The sequence below is a fragment of the Fundulus heteroclitus genome, chromosome 5 (assembly GCF_011125445.2).
Source record: "Fundulus heteroclitus isolate FHET01 chromosome 5, MU-UCD_Fhet_4.1, whole genome shotgun sequence".
Lineage (NCBI taxonomy): Eukaryota > Metazoa > Chordata > Actinopteri > Cyprinodontiformes > Fundulidae > Fundulus > Fundulus heteroclitus.
In genome coordinates, this window is record NC_046365.1 from 21,635,664 (window position 1) to 21,656,143 (window position 20,480).

A 20,480-nucleotide genomic window follows, 5' to 3' on the forward strand; every position below is an offset into this window, starting at 1 on the left:
GGCTCTGAATCTACAGCCATGGCAACAATCATAAAAAGGATTTATTATAATATTCATGATAATACATTTGTAATGCACTTTATATGTATGCAAATCCCAACGTGCTACATGATAAAGCAAGTGCTAAAAATAAAAAAACACGGAGAGCATGAAAATAAAAAGATAAAAACAAACAAAAACAATCAGGAAAAGGACCGGGAGTTGAATCAAAAGCTCTCCTAAAAAGGTGGGTTTTAAGGCCACATTTAAAAGCATCCACCATGGACGCACTGGTGGGTAAGGAGGGAGACCTTGTACGCATTCCTGAGTGAAACAGTGAGATTTGGGGATGGGGATGGGGAAGTGGTCATGTTTGTGCACCCTCAACAGGATCCTAGCAGCACTGTTCTGGATGTACTGCAACTTCTGAGGACTTTTCTCAGGAATCCCGGTGAGGAGCACCATTGCAGTAATCCGACCTGGAGAAGACAAAAGTGTGGACAAGCTTTTCCACATCTGCAGGAGTGAGAATGCGACTAATGTCGAGAGTGGAATAATTTGGCCAGAGAAGGTGAGGCTGGTGGTGTCAGCGAACCGAATCTGGTATGGAGCGGCGACTAAGATGGCTTCAGTCTTGGAGCTGTTTGGGCTGCAGAAGGTTTTGCTTCATCCACATCTTTACCTCCTCCAGGCAGGTTGTTACAGTGGATGATGGCAGGGCAGCAGAGGGGATTGGGTTCCGTCCTGAGGTAGAGCTGAGTGTCGTCAGCATAGCAGTGGAACGAAATTCCATGCCAACTGATGACACGACGAAGGTGGAGCATGTAGAGAGCAAACAGGGTGGGTCCGAGCACTGAACCTTGAAGGACATCACAGGTGATGTTGTGCTCCAAGGATTTAGCCTCTCCCAAGGCCACATGCTCAGCTCTCCCGGTGAGCTAGGATGAGAACCACTCATAGACAGAGTCAGAAACACCAATAGTGGAATTTAGACGGTGAAGGGAGATCTTGTGGTCCACAGTGTTGAATACTGCAGTTAAATCCATTTGGATGAGAAGAGAAGGGTAGTCAGCATCCGCAGTCATCAGCAGGACATTTGTGACCCTGACCAGAGCTGTTTCTGTGCTGTGGCGAGGGCGGAAGCCTGGAGGGAGTGGTTAATGACCTTTGTGATGAGGGGACTTATGGAATGGAGATTTGATTTTACCAGGGCTGTGGGGAAGGGGTCCAGGGCACAGGTGGATGGTTTCATATTTTTGATAATGTCCTCAATCTCTCACTGTGAGATGGCAAAAAAAAACAGCAGAGAGGTTGGGAAATCCCAGGCTGTGAGTCGGCAGTCGGCACAGGTAGTGTTGAAAAAAGTGATGAAATTGTTGCTTTTCTGTGGCTTCTGAATGAGAGTGAGTTTGCAGTTTGAGGATGTCATTTAAGGTAGAGAAAAGTTGCTTGGAGTTGCCAGGACTGTTGCTGATAATGTTGGAATAGAACTGCGAACGTGCATCTTTTCAAGGACCTTGAATAGGACCTCTGATGTTCTCGGTAGGCTTGCCTATGAACAGTGAGTCCTGAGGCCTTGAGTCGTCTGCTCAAGGACATGGCCAGCCGTTTTCATTTACCGGCGTTTGTAGGTGTACCAGGGGGCTGAGCGTAAGAAGCTGACAGTTCTAATTTTTAATAGGGGTATTGATATCTAGGAGACTGCTCAAAGATTGGTTGTAGAAGTCAACGGACTCAGTGACATCAGCAGAGGAGAGATGTTGGAGATCTATGGTCAAAGGTGTCCGGGGTAATCTTTCTCAGGTCCCAATAGCGGATTTGACACTCGTCTTTGGTGTGTGGGGAAAGGAGGCACAGCTCCATTGAGATGGCCTTGTGGTCCGACGAACCCAAATCACATGGCAGAAGGTTGCTAATGGGGGCGGAGTTGGAAATGACCAGGTCCAGTGTGTGTCCCCTTGGAATGCGTGGGGCCATCAACATGTTGGAGGTTGAGGCAGTCCAGCAGTTGCAGAAGCTCAGCTGCAAGGTCGCATGAGGGTGTTGTCTACATGAATATTAAGACCTCCAAGTATAATAATGTTGGCAGAGGTGGTGCAGAAAGTTGTGAGAAGGCCATGTATCTCTGAAATGAAAGCTGAGTTGAGTTTTTGGGGGGGCCGGTAGATGAGAAGCATTGTCTAGGGCATTCAAATGAGGACAGTGTAGGCATGGGGAGGGGGGACAGCTCCAAGTTCCGTCGGCGTATGACCGCTAGGCCACCGCCACAACTGGTGCTGAGGGTTCTCTCCTGCACTGGCCGTGGTGGCGTGCCATTCACGCGTTAGAGTAGTTTAGTCAAAGTCTTACTAAATCCGCCAAAGAATCTGGGGCAAGACGGGTTAATGTTCACCCTCCATCCACCTGGTAGAGATGTACACCCAGTTACAAACATGGAAGTTTGTGGCCGTAACATGACAAAATGAAAAAAAAAAAAAAAAAAAAAGAGTTCAAGGGGTATCGATACTTTTGCGGGCCAAAGTAGATTGCTGGCATCTTTTTTTTTTGGAAAATGTATGTGGCGGCGGCTGCATTCAATCAGAGACACTCCAATCACAGATAACACCCATGCAGATGAAAAACGAGCCGAGCTGTAGGGCTCTCCCTCATCAGGCAGCCAAGGGGAAAAGGAGGAGGAGGATAGAAGCAGGGATGGATACGGGTGGTTGCTGTTGGCAGGGTAAACCAGATCTTTTGCCAGCAGAATCTGCTGGAATGAGTGCTGCAGGGGGAGGGAGGAGACAGATCTCTCACGCTCTCGCACACACACACACACACACACACACACACACACACACACACACACACACACGCCGTGTTCTCACCGCTGTGGGGGCTTGTCACCCAGTGGTGGCTGAGGTGCACAGCTTTGACACACTATCCCTCTCTCACACACACAGACAGAGAGAAACCGAAAGGTGTGTCGGTATCCTCTCCTGTCAGGGGACATATTTCCGGTGCTCACCCTTGGAAGAGAAATTGATACAGTAACAAGGACTGAGGAAGGCATACATGGTCAAATGACAATAAAGAAATAAGCTTAGATCTTTGAAACTGTCCATCTCCCTCTTTTGCCCCCCTCGAGTCTCCTTCACCTCCAAACCTCCTACCTTGATCATTTGGCTGCTGTGCAACCAGCTGGCTGGCTGCTTATATTTGCATGAGTTTCAGCTACCCGGCTTCATTAAAAAAAGAGAGACGACGAGCGCAGGCGAAAGGGCATGTTTCAGTCTTGAACCACTCAACTATAATTTGTTTTAAGGGAGCCACAGCTTCTGGTCTTTTAAAGTGCTCTTGAGCAATAGTTCTCCAGACTTTACCAAAATACTTTCAAAACGTTTCTGTGAGCTAAGGGATTCTTAGGTTTTAAAAGGGCCCCTCTTTACACGGATGAACCAGTGCCGTGACTACAAACAATACAGAGTTAGAAAAGAGCTGGTTCTGAGTTTCACCTATGGTCAGCCCATTACAGAAGCCTGTCGCATACAAATACAAGCCCCCTGCCATTTTGGTTGTTCCCAAAAATGTGAAAAGATGGCAGCTTAGAAGCTTAGACAGGCATAAAACAATATTTTTGCAACTATAAGCCAATAAATTGACATATCTTTGCATAATGCACCCTTAAATGTTTTTAAGAAACAGGACAAATGGGAGGTATGAGATGAGCATCAGACTTTAAGAGAGTTTAAGTGGTAGTAATACTTCTGCAAAGGACTGTATGTATTGCAGCCTAGGTGTTTTCTGCTCTTGAATTATTCCTAGATTACAGCCAAGTGGCTTGACTGACAGTAATCTAAAAACGACCATGTCCAAAAATTTGACTGTAACTGAGTAAGTAACCTCAAAAGTGTTCTAAGAAAAACACAGATAAACCTTCAGAATGCGTGCAAAACTTTGATGAAGACCTCATTCAAAATGACATGAACATTCTGTAGCTTTGTTAAAAGAAGGGTTTTGAAAATTAGCTATCCGCCCAGTATATTAGCAAAAAAAAAAAAAGCATCACGGAGAAAAGTTAGAACGTAATTATATGGAGAAAAGGGTGCACTCACAGATCTGAGAGACAGAGGGAGACGTGAATCCACAGGGGGGCAAAAAGCTCAAATGAGAGAACACAAAGAAGGTCGTTCGATTTCCATTAATTCACCTTTGGACCAAGCTGGGGATGGATTTGAATTAAAGATCCTATTATCATATGAAGCTTGTGGGAAAGACTTGTTGGCGCAATCAGACTCAGTAATGCTGTTGCCAGCTAAACATAAAAAAACATGACTGGGGACAGAAAACCTTAGGCAAAACCTAGTGTACATATATATATATATATATATATATATATATATATATATATATATATATATATATATATATATATATATATATATATTGTTTTATAGTCTTGCAATGATAGTAAAATAAATAAATTAGGCATATGTTATTATTTCACTTATTAGGCCTTTATCAGAGACTGTTTACTTACGAAATGGGATGGCCAAGGAACAGCCAGCATTTTTGCCTGAACTGCAGAAGGACCTTCCTGTCCAGTTTCACATGTGCATCAACGTCGACATCTGCTGGCCGATAGCGTAACACGCATTTTTTCCTGATTGCTACGGGAAAGTTAATGAATGGACAGCGAAGGCATCGTTAAACCTGTTTGCTAATATTATAAAGACGGCAAGCCGTTTGTGTAAATATTCAAAGTCCCTGATAGTCGCCGCCATTTTCAGTGTATGACATAATCAGGTACGCCTGTGCCACTAATGCGGCAATGCGCCTTAGTAGTGTGGTTTTCCGACCTAAAGAGTTCAGAGTAACGTCAGAGTTTTTTTTAACTAATGCAACAAAATATAAAGTTAGTTTCAACTAACGTAGGACAAGCGGATGCTAGGTAAATTATTATACAAAAAATGCTTGCTATAATCCCAAGGGAACTGCACAGTAAGACATGAGAGACGCTGTTTTGCGACGGGGTTCTCTGTAAACCGTAAGGACCGTAAACAGGTTTCTTGCGTGTTTGAATTCCTCGAGTTCTGACATTCTGAAAAGCACCTGAAGGCAACTCAAACCGAAAGTCTGACCTGCTTGTAAACAACCTGCTTATCCAAGAAACAAATTCTTCACCCACACCCACTTTTCATATCTTTAGAAAGTCTCTTCGGGACAATTATTTCAGTGCCATGGAACTGACTAACAAAGAAAAAAGTGCAGCGTGTGAAGAACATGGGATATCCACGGACCCCCAACGGACAGGTTGCACAGGTGATATACTTTTGCCTTTTTTTATTTATTTTATCAACATCTTTTTTTAACTGTTTTATTTTAATCTTAGATGTGCCATGCTGAGATATGTTTGTATTTGTAAAAGACTCTCCCTCAATAAAGAAAAAAAAAAAGAAAAAAACCTGACGGCAACTCCGACCAACCGAACGGACAGCACTGCACATGCGCAAAAAGGTAACTAGGAAGGAAAGGAAAAGGCTTGACGACGGATTATGTCGGCACACTGCTGAGCGAAAGCAGCTGCTTTCAAATGGTAACGTTTGGGGTTACGTCCTCCTTCAAACATGTAATTCGTTTTAAAATGGGCGATTGACAATTCGAAGGGAAGAAACTGTAACCGGATGTTTAATTAACTACCAAAAAATCTACCAAAAAAAGGGAGCGAAAATGATGTCAGAGTGCGATCCTACAGAGACGGAAAGCGGCTTGCCCGTGCTGGACACCGGGGTAGCAGCAGCAGCAGCAATGCCCGAACTGGACTCTAACTTTCACTCCAGAGGACCCTCGAATGTGTCATTTGACGACAGCCGGATAGGACTGAGGCTCCCGACCAACCCCGGAGGCGCCCTCCGGATCTCGGACTCCCGTGAGAGCGTACTGACCGAGCTAGAGACGGACGGCTCCGGCGAAGAGGCGCTGTTGTTACCCTGCCTAGCAGGAAGCTCGACGTCTCCGAGGGGTGCCCGAGACAAGCGGAGCCGACGGAACAGACAAAGCTCGTCGTCGGACAAAGACGCCCTGGCCTCCCCAGGTAAACGCTTAGATTGAGTAACTTTAACAGGGGAAGAAAAACAGAAACGTCCTCGTCACTCCGTGCCATATGGCGCCGTGCGCACGGGAAAGTGCCACTTTTCCAGGTAACATTAAATGCAACGTGGACAGATCGATGTAATGTTATGCAATCGCTCAGGGGGATATCGACCAAGCATGTCCTCCTGGGGTCCCCACGGGGTTTTAAAGGCCCGAGGGAAGGAGTAAAAACAACAACAACAAAAAAACTCAAGGCAGATATAATGATACTTCATGCATCTCTGTTGTTGCATATTATGTCCGCTTGTTTTTTGGTGTAGCCTTAAAGTCTGTCCGTCCTCTTAACTTCACGCCGGCATTTTGCCTCGTTGCTCCTCAATCTGTCGACAGCTGATCTCGCACTTTGCCCCTTTGAACTGATCTTTTCCGTCAAACATGATGATGTCACCCTAAAGATTAGTGTCTTTGACTTGCGTAATTGTTTTTGGCAGCTTCCTTTTTATGGTGCAAGAACACATTCGTCGTCCAGATGTTAGAGAAAGAAAGAAATCCTATAGGCTAATACTACAAAATAGGAACACTTAGTTCAACAAGGCACGACCTGTGGCAAAATGGACCCAGGTTGCAAATGTCTTCTTTGTAACCATCTTAGCCACTACAGATGTGTCCAATAGGAACAGGTAGAGTCTATCAAATGGGCCAAAATGTATTATTGGTGCGCAGAAACTGAGTTCCCAACCGTGGAGATATGATGTTCTACCAAATATTGCTTCCGATCAGTTCTTTTTTACAAAATTGCAATGACAACTGAAACCTGACACTCTGCTTGGTATCTTATTTCGTGTTTTTGGTTAGGCCTTAGTGTAAAAAGCAGCATAACAGTCAATGTTCTAACAATAGGTGCACTAATACCTGACCCGCCATTCCCGATTGTTTAAGCAGCCCCCATTTATCTTTTAGAATCTTAAATAAAAAAAACATTTTTTTTTTTTTTCCCTAATTTATTTTGCCCTAGCAGTAGAACAGTTAAAACGTATCATAGCTGTTCAGGCTTTTTTTTTGGCCGATCCTGATGCCCAGTTTTCCTGGAGGTCTCACCTGCTGGTTCCACGTCGTTGAAAAGGAGAGAAATGTGATGTGGTTTGTCGAGAGAGGTAAAACTTTTGAAGCCAGCTGATCAAGTCAGTCATCAGAGCTAATCAAGAAGAGAAATAGTCAGATTCCAATCTCTGGTCAATAAGATCTATTATGTTTGAGTATGCCTTGTTATCTTAGCTGTAGAAATAACTGCTGCCTTTCTGTTTTACATAAACCAACTACATCATGCCATACATTTTATTATTATTATTATAGTCTATTTATAGCACCTATTCTGTTTGAGACTAATAGAAGAGAGGGACTGATACAGGAATAAAAGATGATGCAATAAAAGATGATGCTGTCACCATGGAAGCGAAGCATTGCATTTTAACTCTGATACTGCCCACTGTTTTTCTTTGCGTCATGTGTTTTATGATTTATATTTCTCCTGTGCTTGTTCTCTCAAATTGATCACATCCGTCGCTGCACCCTTTTTAATCCGGGTCACAAATCTAGGACACAGGTAGAGAGAGAGATTGAGGCTAAAACGGCAGGTCCTAATTCCTGGGGCCTTTTAACACAAATGCGGGGTGAGATTACAAGATTGCGCTATAAAGTCGTTACCTGTAGCCACTGTCCGAAATTAACTTCCTGATTCAACGGCCAAGTTGGAGGGTTGATGTAAGAGTCAACCGGCCAAGCATATTTTTCACTGGCCAAAAGAGCTCTCCTTCCCCTACAAACTGAGCAGGACGTCTGGTAGACTGTTATCAAATATGCATCAGGCCACTTTAGCGAGCCGCCTCGCAGGTAGTCCGCCGTGCAGCGTGGTGCCATGTGCTGAGAAAGTAAGGGCGGGTGAGGGAGGGAGCATTTCGCGTTCAGCCGGGCTTTCTGTCGACTCGAAGCCAGTAGGAAGAGAGAGAGGAGGGAAGAGCTTCGCTTGTGTTCTCCGGTCAGACTTCAGAATGATGATCTGCCAGACTTTCATCCCAGTCGCAGCGCTGGAAGCTTTTGTCCTTCTTCTGAAGTAGACTGCATTCGTCGCTGGAAATAGAACCGTGTGAATAAATATCTTTTTCACAGTAGTCTCTAAAGAGGATTTTTTTTTTCTTTACATTACCTTAACAGTTGAAGAAACATCTAATGTGATCTAGATACAGTATGCTGCACCATTTGAACCAACATGACCGTCGATCCCTGATGTTGATATTCCTGTTGTGGCCGATAGCCACAACAGTACCCATGATATTTATATAATATCCATTTCCCTACCCTATCGACACCGTGGTGGGGGGGGGGAACAACCAGACAGCTAACATTGCTTTCCTGCTTCAGTTAAACGACCCACAATCCTTTGCTGCGCCACTATCTCTGCCACATGCCCAGACAAGTACCACAAGGTCAGACCCCCTCACCTCTCCCCCTCCAGAAACGCACACAGCAACACAGCCCTTCCTGCCGTTCGCATTCTGACTCGGAAAGTTGGAGTTCACCCTCCAGCCCCCGGGTTCAGCGTCCGACAGCGGCTGCCGCACACGTAAAGCTCAGCGAAAGTTGCTGGTTTCAAACTGAATAGTAGCACTGCAGGAGTTTATACAGTGGTAAAGCATGTGGCACACAGAGCGAGGTCATTCAGTGTTTGAACGCATAACACGGTTATCAGTTGTCGCCACAAGGACCGACAGTACCCACTGACTTCTGGGGGCCGATCGAATGCAGGATAAATGCTTCACCTAAAGGTCTAAGCTATGTGTGCGAGTGGATGGAGTTATGGGTGCCCGGTCGATTTCCAGCGTGTTATTTAAGGGTTTGTTCAATCCTGATGTGACCTGCAGGTGAGGCTTGACCTGATAGAAAACACTTCTTCTTCGTCTGTTCAGTATGAGTGAGTTAATCGCGTACTTCCTACCTTTAAATGTTAAGGGCCAGTTGTAAACACTGAGTTGATCTGTCAGGTTTTCTTTTATTTTTTATGGATCAAACAAGAACAGCTGTTCGCAGATCAGTTTTATTGGTGGGTTTGTATTTAACGCAGAAAAGGTCTGACTTTAGTTTTTTTCCAGTTGTTGGGGAGTTGATTGGACATATAACGAGCATAAAATAGATTAATTAATTAAAAATAATTTACGTATCTAACTCCTCATTTGTTTATTCGCCCCCGGCGATGTCTCTTCTTGGGAATTGGCCTCAAAGTTATCTTTTCTCTCCGCGTCTCTCGTAACCGTTCGCCTGTCCCCCGGCCTCTGCCCTTCTCTGTCCAGCATCTGTTCTTTCTCTGCTCCTGCAACGTAGCACGCCTGACGCAAAGCATGCTCAGCCTCCCCGCCGTCAGCTGCTTCTCGCGAGCAGAACAAGCAGGAATGTGTTGTGTCATGTGAAAGGGGCTTTTTTTTATTAGAGGAATAATTAGCACGGCATATTAACCAAGAGAAACTTCACAGCCGCATCCGATAGGCGATGGAAACGTATCGCTAGGTGGCAAAATGATTCATCCCGTTTTGATTGCTTCCGCGGGGGAAATGTCTGTGATGTAAATCGGCTGAAATCGAGGGCATACAGCATTGCTTTCTGGGACTTGAATGTGTTGCGAGTTTACGGTAGGTGTGACTTTGAAATTCCGATGCCACAGCGGCCACCCGGGACAAAACCACCGTGTTTTTATGTTAATTAAATAAATAAAAAAAACGAAACGATGATTTATCCACTGATGAGAAGGAAGTCAGGAGAAATGTCCTCTGAGAAGAGGAGCTCAGAGACCTAACAAACGGGCACCTGACTCGGGGATTTAAAAGCACTCTGTGGTTTTTAAACACAAAAAGGTTGATGCACTACAGTAAAACAGATGCCAAGGATATCCACGTAAAACACTGCCTGATAGCCTTTATGCTCACTAACAACACCTTGAGTTTCCTCGTTGGTACCTGATATCAAAACGGTTCTATTGATCCTTTTAACGGTATTTTTAAGGTCACACTGAATTTTTCAGGGAGAGTCTAACCCAAACAACATTGTTTTGCCGATCTTCTCCACCGTAAGAAACAAACACGCCGAGGGGACTGACGGGAGGGGCTAACGTTCTGCTCTCACATGTTCACCTCGCTTACTTTCATCGACACTTTTGCTAACTATTTAGCAACTTTTCAGAATCTGCTAGCGGAGGTCTGAAAAGTTAGAATTTTTTTTTTTATTCAAAAGCCACAAACAATCTAGCGAACTCAAGAAAAAAGTTAAAGTAAAAGCAAAGATCGTTCTAAGTTTACCGTCTCTTCAGCAAACGGTGAGTGCAGCCGTGAGCCCCCCGCCGTGAAAAGCTCTGAGCGGCGGTCAGACAGTCGGCCTCGCCGTGCTAACGCCTAATGGAGTTTTTATTTCTCTGAAGTTGTTTCTTTTAAATGGATCCCTCCCTGTAACTGATTCACACACAGCCTCTGTCGTTTATTCGCCTCATCCACTGTGGGTGTTACTGCTATCTTTTGGTTAAAATTGATAATATAAAAATTATAAATATAGTTTGGATTCAGGTAAAATATTTAATACTGGAAGTTATTTTTATAGGGTTCATTTAGCTGTTTTGAGCATATTTAGAGTCAGCGTAGATATTGCTCTCTCTTACAGCATACGTTTTATTCAGGATAGTGTTTTAGCCTTTTGTATGTAAAGCTATTTATATAATGTTTTTACTGCTCTATTTCCATAGAAAATATGTATTTTGTATTTTTGTTTGCTTTTGCTCCAAATGTTTCAAAAATAAACAAGTTAGTGATCATTATTTTTTTTTTGTACCCCTTTGTTTGATTAAAAAAGAAGTATCGGTAATGGTACCGATAAATCCCTTCCCTGTTCGCTGGTCTGACTTCCAGCTTCCTGTCTGAGCCATTAGTCGTAGCCGCAAACGTCCTAAATCCAAGATTTCTATTGTTGCCCTGGGGCAAACGTGTTATGCTTTATTTTTTAGTCTTTCAAGATTTTTAGTTTTAGTTTTTTTTTAAACATATTTGACCATGGACATGCATGACATTTTTTTATGGATAAGCCTTTTATGGGTTAAAGTTATTGAAGGAAAATTTGTCACCTGCTTGCTGCACAGTCGTTGACCCTCTGCTCTCATCACCAGGTGCGAACAGCGGGGACTTCAACCATTTTCCAGACGACACGGAGTTTGCAGACTTCATCCTGAGGGCAGAACAAGCTATCGAGAGCGGCGTTTTCCCTGAAAGGATTTCCCAAGGCTCCAGCGGGAGCTACTTTGTTAAAGACCCGAAAGGGGTAAGGTTACAGTCATTTTCCTCCGAACACCGGCGATCCAAGGACGTTTTGCTCCAGAGAAGTATTTGCATAACAGATGGCCAGAACATGCGATCGTCTTACAAAGGGAGCCAAACATTTGGTTTGGCAGGTAATAAATTTGTCTCAGCTGACCTTGTATTTTTAGGTTAATGTTCCCCTTTCTCTCCGCAGAAAGTCATTGGTGTTTTTAAACCAAAGTCAGAGGAACCTTACGGTCATCTGAACCCAAAATGGACCAAATACTTCCACAAGGTACACTGTTAACACGTGGCACAGGTTATTAGCAATATTAAAGAGAAAACAGACACACTTGTGAATGTGATTTGCAAAGTTTTACTTTATAGTCTAACTTTTTTGTTAGATCGTGATGTATCTATGAGCGCAGTGATGAGTGAGACATTTGTGACCCGTGCAGACCTCTCTCCTTGTCGTGTTTTTGTCTCTAGCTCTGCTGTCCGTGCTGTTTTGGCCGAGGCTGCTTGTTGCCCAATCAGGGCTACCTCTCCGAGGCGGCTGCCTCCCTGGTCGACACGAAGCTCGGTCTGGGAGTGGTGCCGAAAACAAAGGTGCCTCGCTCCCTGCACGTCACAAAGCGTCGTTACACACCGTGATTTATTCCAGTCATCTCATTTTTGTTCATTTTGAGGATTATGGCTCAAAATTACATTTCTCTGAATATTATAGTCTTGTGTAAGAACAATTAAAAAGCAAATTTCAACATTCCTCCTCCTCCTGACAATACCCTGATACAGAATCTATGGTTTTGGTCAGATGAGCCGATCCGGCTCATTAAAGCGGTCATGGGTACCTTTTGGCAGTGCAGGCAGGTGCTGGAAATGAAAACATCTCCATGAAGCTTATAAGCAGTGGAAAGGACGGCGTTCCCTAAAATTCCCTGCTAGACAGCTGCCCCGTCTTTTGGACTTGATAAACTGCAGTGGACCGACGTCAGCAGACGACGCGGCTCTCCGCGTCACCACTGACTGTGGAAACTTTAGACTGGTGGAGGAGCAGAGAGGCACAGTAGCTTAAGATAGCATGTTGGTAAAAGGAAAACACAACATGTCCCTTTAAATGAAAATCTGCTATGAATATGTTTAAATTTAACTGTATGTAGGAAATAAATGTAACTAGAATAGAGAGTAGAATTGCTGACATAAAAAACCTTTTTGATGAAGTTTGAAGTAACCGAGATTCTATTTTACAATATTTAAACATCCGATCTGGCAGATTCATTCTTTTTATTTTTACAGTTCTTCAGACTGTTGTCACCCTTGTTAAAGCTATATTTCAAAGTGACTGGATTTGTGTTTTTAGTTTTATTTCAAGAGACTTTCTGCTGGTAGTCCAGGCTAAATTTCTTCCCATCTCTCAGGTGGTGTATTTGGCCAGTGAGACATTCCACTACAGCGCCATAGACCGAGCGAAGTCCAGAGGGAAGAAGTACGCCTTGGAGAAAGTCCCGAAGGTGGGCCGGCGCTTCCACAGAGTGGGCCTGCCTCCCAAGGTAACAGACCATTAGGCCTGTCAACACACTTTCCTGTCTTGATGTAAACGCGTTTGTTGTCTTTATCTCGTTGTTTAAAGTGCTCTGTTAAATTAGGCTTGTATATATTTTATTTTCTCCAGTTTTATTGGCTGTCTCCGAAATGAACGTCTCCAGCGGCGGCCTGGTGTTCATGCTCGCTTGGCACCAGTTCTTTGTGTTTCCACCACCGCAAGCTCAGGATCAGCTCAGTCAAAATAACCGTTCGAAATGTTAAAATCGAAGTTTAAAAAGCAATCATTAGACATAAAAAAAACCAAAACAGTGTTATTAGATCACATTAAAAAGCTAGATTAGCATCGGAACATAATCAGCTCCTTATGTCTCATCTTTCCGTTGTTTATTTTGATATCACCCTCCATAGAGTAAAGGCAAAAAAGAAACGCACCGCTTACAGTTGCTTTGTTGTTTGAAGCCCATAAATATCATTTCCAACTCAGTTCACAACCCTTAATATAGGTAATAAATCCTGCCCTGAATGTCGCAGTGCTACTCAACAGATCTACTGGTTGGGATGCTCAATTCTTGTTTAAAACTGTGAGGAGACGATTTGAGACGATGCTTTCACAAAAACTGAGAATAGAACTGAGGGAGGATCATACATTAACTGGATTAGATGTTTTTTTTTTTTACAGTGACATAGTGGTGCGGCACCAGGCTAGCTTTGTGGTTGCTCAGAAAGATGTTCTTTAATAGAACCAAGTTAGAACCGGCTCCAGCAAAGCAACAGCTGACCACACAGTGCTTGTATTCATGGAATTAATCAGTATGTTCAAATGAAAAAGTCCAAGTTATTGTGTCAGACGACCTTTTTTTTTTTTTTTTTTTTTTTTTAAGTTATGGGGTCTTTCCAACTGCATTTAATTGCTTTGCACACATCCTAGTTTTAGAGTTTACTCAGACACTGTTGAGGAGACTTCTAACATTCAGTGGTTTAAAATGAGTTTTTAAGCCGTTGTGAAATGCAGGAAACGCGCACACAAGTTGTTTCAGGTCTTTCTAACGGTTCCGGATGTGTTCAAATTTCATGCAGTGCATCACCGCCTCTCCCTAGTTTATCACAGCATCAATGAACTTGCTCTTTTTTTTTTTTTTTATAAGCTCAACTGCTGCCGCACACTCAAGCGTTTAGTTCTTCGTTGCGTATGGAAATGCCGCCTGCTTTGTTTCCAGGTGGGCTCCTTCCAGCTGTTCGTGGAGGGCTACCGCGAAGCCGACTACTGGCTGCGGCGCTTCGAGGCCGAACCTCTACCAGAGAACATCAGGAAACAGCTGCAGTCGCAGTTCGAGAGGCTGGTCGTGTTAGATTATGTCATCAGAAACACAGGTGAGAGCGCGGTGGAAAACATCTTGTTATATCTCCTACTTTTAATTCACCGTCTTCAACGAGTTGGAAAAAAGTCAAACACAGCAAGCAGGTCGGTGCTTTAATCGTCATAGGGCTTCTCTCTCAGCTGTGAATGGTTGTCTTTAGCACTTCTGTAAAACAAACACGTGTGACGTCATCCTGTTTACTTCCTCTTCAGATCGAGGAAACGACAACTGGTTGATCAAGTATGAGAAGCCAGGAGAGGGAGATGAAAGTGACAAGGTAAGCTACTTTTCAACATGGCCACCGCTATCTCACGGCCAAAACAGAAGCTGTCATTATCAGCCACACGTTGATCACTGAGTCTAATCGATTAGCCTCATTTAATTCTTACCGAACTCAGTCAGGTAAAGACGCTTTTTTTCCGGTCATCATTTCAGGATGCCGAGTGGTCAGAGAACAGCACGGACTCCTGCATCAAGATCGCAGCCATCGACAACGGCCTGGCCTTCCCCTTTAAACACCCAGACGAGTGGAGAGCGTGTACGTACCGGGCTGTGGCGATCACTTTTATTTTAAAGAAATTTAAAGACAAGCGAGGCAGGCTGTCAGGGACGCTGTTTGACATTTTGTCACGGATCCTACGTACCTTACTCTTGCTGCTTGTAATCACAAAAAGGGATCCGCAGATAATTAGCCGAGCTTTACCGCAAGACAGAGGAGGCAATTATCAGTCTTCCTTCTCCTAAATCTTATCTGTGACTTGTTGGAAATCCTCTTTTCTTTTCTTTTTTTAATTGCCTTGCTTAACAAAACAAGTTTAATCTTTTTTTGTTAAATGAAGTAGAACAATTTATTATCTCTCCTTTTTTTTAAAGAATGTCTACGTTAATATTCTCAAAAAGCATGCTTTCATATACAGCTCATATTTTGACTTGTTTTATGTTATTCAAATTAATTTTTTGTGTTTTGGCCTCAGCTGAATATGTCTTTATTGCACCTGTAATATGCACAATGGCAAACACTGGCGCTTTCACTGTGTGAAAGTAATTGACAATGAGGGAGAATGCCGCTGAGTTTAAAGGTTTGCTCTACGTTAGCTACCAAATCTCATGCTAACGTTTTCTGGAAAATAATCTGGCTTCAGTGATTTCGTCTGTTCCGAACATTGTTATCGTTTCAGTAATGTTGATCAAGGTAAAACAAAATGATACGAAGCGTGCAACACTCATGAGAAAAAGAAATCGCATCTTTTTCAGTTCTGGAGTTTCACATTTAAGACAAGCAATAAACCGATCTGCTTTTATGTGAATCGAAGCTCAGAAACTACACAACAGATTCTATTTAATCATTTTGTGAAGCCAAAACAAAGCAGGGATGGATAGGTGCACTTTGTTTTATTAGAAAGCATTGCTACTGATTTTTGAGACAGACGAGCCTTATTCTCTGGTTAGCCTTCTTGTCACAACACAGAATTTCTCTCAAGTTGAAGTTTGGGCTTTGACTGGACCATTGTAGCATCTTGATCTTTTTTTAAATCTTCTTTAGACCTTCCGTTGAAGCGTCTACGAGGTTCTTCTACCCTTACATTATGCGGATGTACAGTCGTGGTCACACTAACGTAGTTAGTCAAAAACATTTGGGCTTCGTTCAAACTGCAGGCACATGTGGCCCAAATCAGATTTTTTTTGGAGGGGTCAAGTGAGCAGGTGAGGCTTTTTTAGAACAAGTGTGAGCGCTCAGATCTGAGTCACAGCTGATTTTTTTTTTTTTTTCTTTTTTTTTTTAAGCCACTTTCATACGTGTTCCTGAATCCAACTTGTATCAGATCTTTTTGAACGTGACTCCAGTGGGAACAACCGAGGCGGCTTTGATGCGACTCTCACGTCACTTTCCGTCGACATTTGTCACAACTTTGCGCCTGCCGGAATTGATAGCAGTTTACAAGATGGACGGCGGCTGCGACAATACTGCTCGTTGGAGGGACAGTGAGCTGTTAGACCTCGTTATTATATTCAGCGAAGCCCCTATTAAAGCCAAATTGGACGCCTCATATAGGAACAGTTTTGGTGTGTGTGCTCACAAGTATGCTCTGTGCTAAATTGGCAGCCAAAGCTGCGTAAAATACCACAATACAGAGTTCCACTCTGTTTTTATTTGTGCGTTTCCCCCTCAGCACCCGCTGACACAATAGCATGATGCCGTTGTTATTGTTTTTTTTTTTTGTTGACCATGCGCATCAGTTTGGAGATGCAAACCGTTCACACTGGAGTCTGACGTAGGCAGCATTTTAAAATTAATGTGAACGACCTCATAAAATAAAAAACATGTCAGAAAAATCAGAATAAAGCATTAAGACCTGCGGTGGGAATGTGGCCTTGGTTAGCAGCATCCGGTGGAGTCATTACACACCAATCCTCAGCATTTTCTGCTTGTTTTTAAAAAAAACAAAAACATGGTGGAATTTATTGTGCCCTTTTTGAACAGTTCAAGCTAAATTTAAATAATTTTATTACCCAAGAATTAAAAAAAGTGTACTTTCCGTTTCCTTGTTTCCTTTACAGTGTCCAAAGTGCTTCCGAGAAGCAGCACATTACTAGATATTCACTCAGTTTATTAAAAAAAATGCAGCACAACCTAAATCTTACTTCCCTCTCTAAAACACCAGTTGTGTTGTGAAGGATGAAATCAAACGTAAATGTGATTGTCACCATCCCATAGACCCCTTCCACTGGGCCTGGCTCCCTCAGGCGAAGGTGCCCTTCTCCCAGGAGACCAGAGACCTGGTGCTGTCCCGCCTCTCCGACATGAACTTTGTCCAGGACCTCTGTGAGGACCTCTATGAGATGTTCAAGGTACAGCGGGACAAGTTTTTGCCCAGATTGTTTTCTGTTTCACAGCATACATGCTAACATTGGTGTTTTTTTTCTGGTTTCAGGCAGATAAAGGTTTTGATAAAACCATGTTTGAGAGGCAGATGTCTGTCATGAGAGGACAGGTGAGTTTAATCCTCCACAGAAGAGGCTCAGGCGTGCTAATCTTATGTAGACCTTCTCCTGAGGTCAGCATTTGTTCTCATTAACTGTAGTGAAAGTTTCAGGGATCTATTTTCTTGTGTGCATTTCTGGATGTTGAACTCATGGTGCAACACATGCAGCAATGCAATCTTTATTCGTGAGCGTGTTCATTTTCTGTCTTAATGCAGAGTGGAAGGAAATCTGTTGTTGGGTTGCATTGCTAACAGTATGTGCCATACTTCTGATCACAACAGAAAGCAAATGTTACAGTTGCAGCTAGAATGCATTTAATTATTTTGAGATCTGAATTCCAACTTTTGAGAGTGATCAAACATAAATTTATCTTAGCTTGCTGTAACCTCCCTTTCTTTTATTGTTTACTGTATGTTGTAGAATCGTTTATTAGACGAGGAAGGTTTTTTGGTACTTGTTAAAAAAGCCACTATAATCAGGAAAACGCAGCAGGTAGATAAATATTCTTTTATTTCGTCGTATCCAATGTAACAAGTTGCGAAAGTATAACAATAATGCCAAGAAGTTGCGGAGAATCAGGACACTGCATGGTTAGTTATTTCTAGAGATATATGTGTACTGCGAAAATCAAATTTTCAATGTTTTTTGTCACTCATTGCAGAAAGTCGAGGTCATATATCATACTGATTCACTAGATATAGAGTGAAATGTTTCAAGCCTTTTATTTCTTGTAATGTGTCTGATAATGACTTATAGATAATGAAAAACCTAAATTTAGTGTCTGAAAACATTATAAAATTACATAAGCTCTGTAAAAAAGGATGTTGTAAACAGAAAATTCAGGCTTCTGACTGAATTTTGGGATCTCATTAACTGTGACCCAATAATTAAAATTACAAGAAACTCAGAGTTTAAATGACTTACTGTGTATTATGACTGGATGTGATAAATGAGTTTCATTTTCTAAAATGAACAATTTTTGAACTTTCTGAGATGTGACCGTATCGTCAAATCACCAGTCTTTCAATCAGGAGGCAAAAAACAATGATAAAACAAAGAAATAAGTAATAAAACCAAGATCACAAATAATGACAAAATACTGGCAAATTGTCGACAAAATCCAGTGCAGCAACGGCTTGGAGTTATCAAACCTTTTATTGCTCTGCTTGGTAAAGAACGGCATGGGAAAACTAATTGCATCTATCACTTTGAAACTGGAGCCAGAAATAATAATCAGTAATGGCTGCAGAGTGTTTGTCTCAGACGGATTTTGCAGTAAGTCTTCTGAGTCCAGCAGCTTAAAGGTAACGCACGTTAGAAGTGCTGAAGTGCGACACAGTAATGGGTTTGCAGGGCAGACGTCACCCATGTGGAGATTAAAAAGTGTTAGGCATCATTTTACCTCCTTTTGAAAAAATTCAAATAACATACGTACATGTAAAACAGATGCATGGTATGTCGGCAGATTTGATTATTTACAAATTTTGTTGTTGTGGGTGCACAATGAGCACTTTCTGCCATTCATGCTCCATCCATGTTTTGTGTTTCCCTCCCAGGTGCTGAATCTGACTCAGGCCCTTAAGGATGGGAAGAGCCCCATCCAGCTGGTGCAGATGCCCCGTGTGGTGGTGGAGCGCAGCCGCTCCGGCCAGGGACGGGTGGTCACGCTGGGCAACGCGTTCACGCAAACCTTCCACTGCAAACGGCCCTTTTTTTCCTCCTGGTAGAACGAGAAGCGCGAGAAGGGGAGCCGAGGGGAGACTCCTGGGAAAGCACGTTGCTCTGTTCCGACGTCAGTCCTTTATAAGGGAGGGCAGGTTATCAGACTGGAAACAGTGCAGGTCTGTCTTTGGAGTGCAGCGAGGAAAAGCAGAGCTAGAGGACAGCAAAAGGCATTTAACAAAATGTTTGAAGGGAAGCTCAGTCGAGGCAATTTAATTTTCATTTTGTGAAGGGAGCGTATTGAAAAGTGGAAGCTGGAGAGATTAGCATACCTTGATTTCCTGTCAGACAGACCCTTTCGGCCATTTGAGGTGTTTGGATAATCAGCTTTTTCACAGAGGGGGCTTTGTTCATTGTTAGGAAAGCAACTTTTTTTTCTTTTTTTTTAACAGAACTCCACTCAAAGTATCTACTGAAGTGTCACACCAGGGGTCTTAGTGGGGTAATTGCCAAAAAGCAGTACTTGCATACAACTAACTGCCACATTAGCCGTTTAGCAGTGTTGGGTTCATCTAAAGGACCGGTTTGCACGTCTTGGAACTTGTCCTCAACCTGGAATAAAGCCCCCAAAACACCTGCTCTGCCTTGTAGAAATACTCTGTAATATACACATGTACCTGCACAGCTGGACGTGTTTGTGTAGCCTCACTCACACGGGTCAAACCACCCTGTACCAAATTATTATTCATACTTCAAAACTGCAATGTTAACAAACAGTGTCTTTAAGTCTACATACTGCCAAATGTTTTTTTTTTTTTTCTATTTTTATTTTTTTTTTCCTTTTGAAGAATAATTATGAAGCCTCGAGTTATGAATTGTGATGAAACTTGAATCCGGAGGAGCGGCCTGGGGGGGGTTTAAACGTGGCTTGAATGTATTCTGTTTACGGTTTACACGGATTCTGTCTCCGAAACATTTCAGTGCAAGAGACCGCTGTCACAAATGGACTTCTCAGAACAATGAATGTATTTATTGTTTGGCATGTGTTTAATTGCTGGCAGCTTTCTCTTGAACCGCGTGCATTGAAGGGGGGAAGGGGGGAATAACAATTCCCTCTTTGTAAAATACTCTTTAAAAAAAACATTTAGCACAATATTTCTCTTCTTGCTCGATGCCGTTGCGTTTTCTTATGTATGAATCTTGACATTTTTATTCCAACTTGATTGTATGAGAGTTGTATATTTAACAAGAAATAATAAAACTTGGGACATTTGAATCACTGTTACTGTCAAGTTGTACTTTTAGTACTTGTTACAAAAAAGTAACAGACAACTGTGTGTGTGTGTATATATATATATATTTTTAAGTCTGTCTTTAGTATTAATGTCTTCACATTATTTTTGCCATATGAGGTTCATAGCGAGTTAAAAGGTGACTGTAGGTATGAGTCGGGCTAAAAGCCGTTTATATTGTTAATTTTATATAGTTATACATTTAAAAAGAATTCTGGGTAATCTTCAGAACAACAGCTTTAACTTATTAAAGCAGAAAGCGA

At 42.6% G+C, this 20,480-nt stretch overlaps 1 protein-coding gene across 2 annotated transcripts; it reads left to right on the forward strand.

The window, feature by feature from the left end:
• Window positions 1-4,977: 4,977 nt before the first annotated feature.
• pi4k2b (phosphatidylinositol 4-kinase type 2 beta) lies at window positions 4,978-20,204 on the forward strand. Of its 2 annotated transcripts, none has more exons than XM_021320305.2 (11): window positions 4,978-5,277; window positions 11,246-11,397; window positions 11,590-11,670; window positions 11,865-11,984; window positions 12,794-12,925; window positions 14,138-14,291; window positions 14,491-14,555; window positions 14,714-14,816; window positions 16,995-17,128; window positions 17,212-17,271; window positions 18,820-20,204. In XM_021320305.2, exons 1-11 carry the CDS (start codon window positions 5,196-5,198, stop codon window positions 18,988-18,990), a joined length of 1,254 nt encoding a protein of 417 aa, XP_021175980.2. In that variant the 5' UTR covers window positions 4,978-5,195; the 3' UTR covers window positions 18,991-20,204. The 2 variants fall into 2 exon arrangements, with proteins under 2 accessions (XP_021175980.2, XP_012725655.2); XM_012870201.3 differs by lacking the exon at window positions 4,978-5,277 and adding an exon at window positions 5,463-6,049.
• Window positions 20,205-20,480: the final 276 nt, after the last annotated feature.

Coding starts and splice junctions, on each gene's coding strand:
- pi4k2b (XM_012870201.3), top strand. CDS start 5,686: ATGATGTCAGAGTGCGATCCTACAGAGACGGAAAGCGGCTTGCCCGTG. Junction 11,398..11,589: donor TTGTTAAAGACCCGAAAGGG/GTAAGGTTACAG, acceptor TTCTCTCCGCAG/AAAGTCATTGGTGTTTTTAA. Junction 14,556..14,713: donor AGGGAGATGAAAGTGACAAG/GTAAGCTACTTT, acceptor TCATCATTTCAG/GATGCCGAGTGGTCAGAGAA.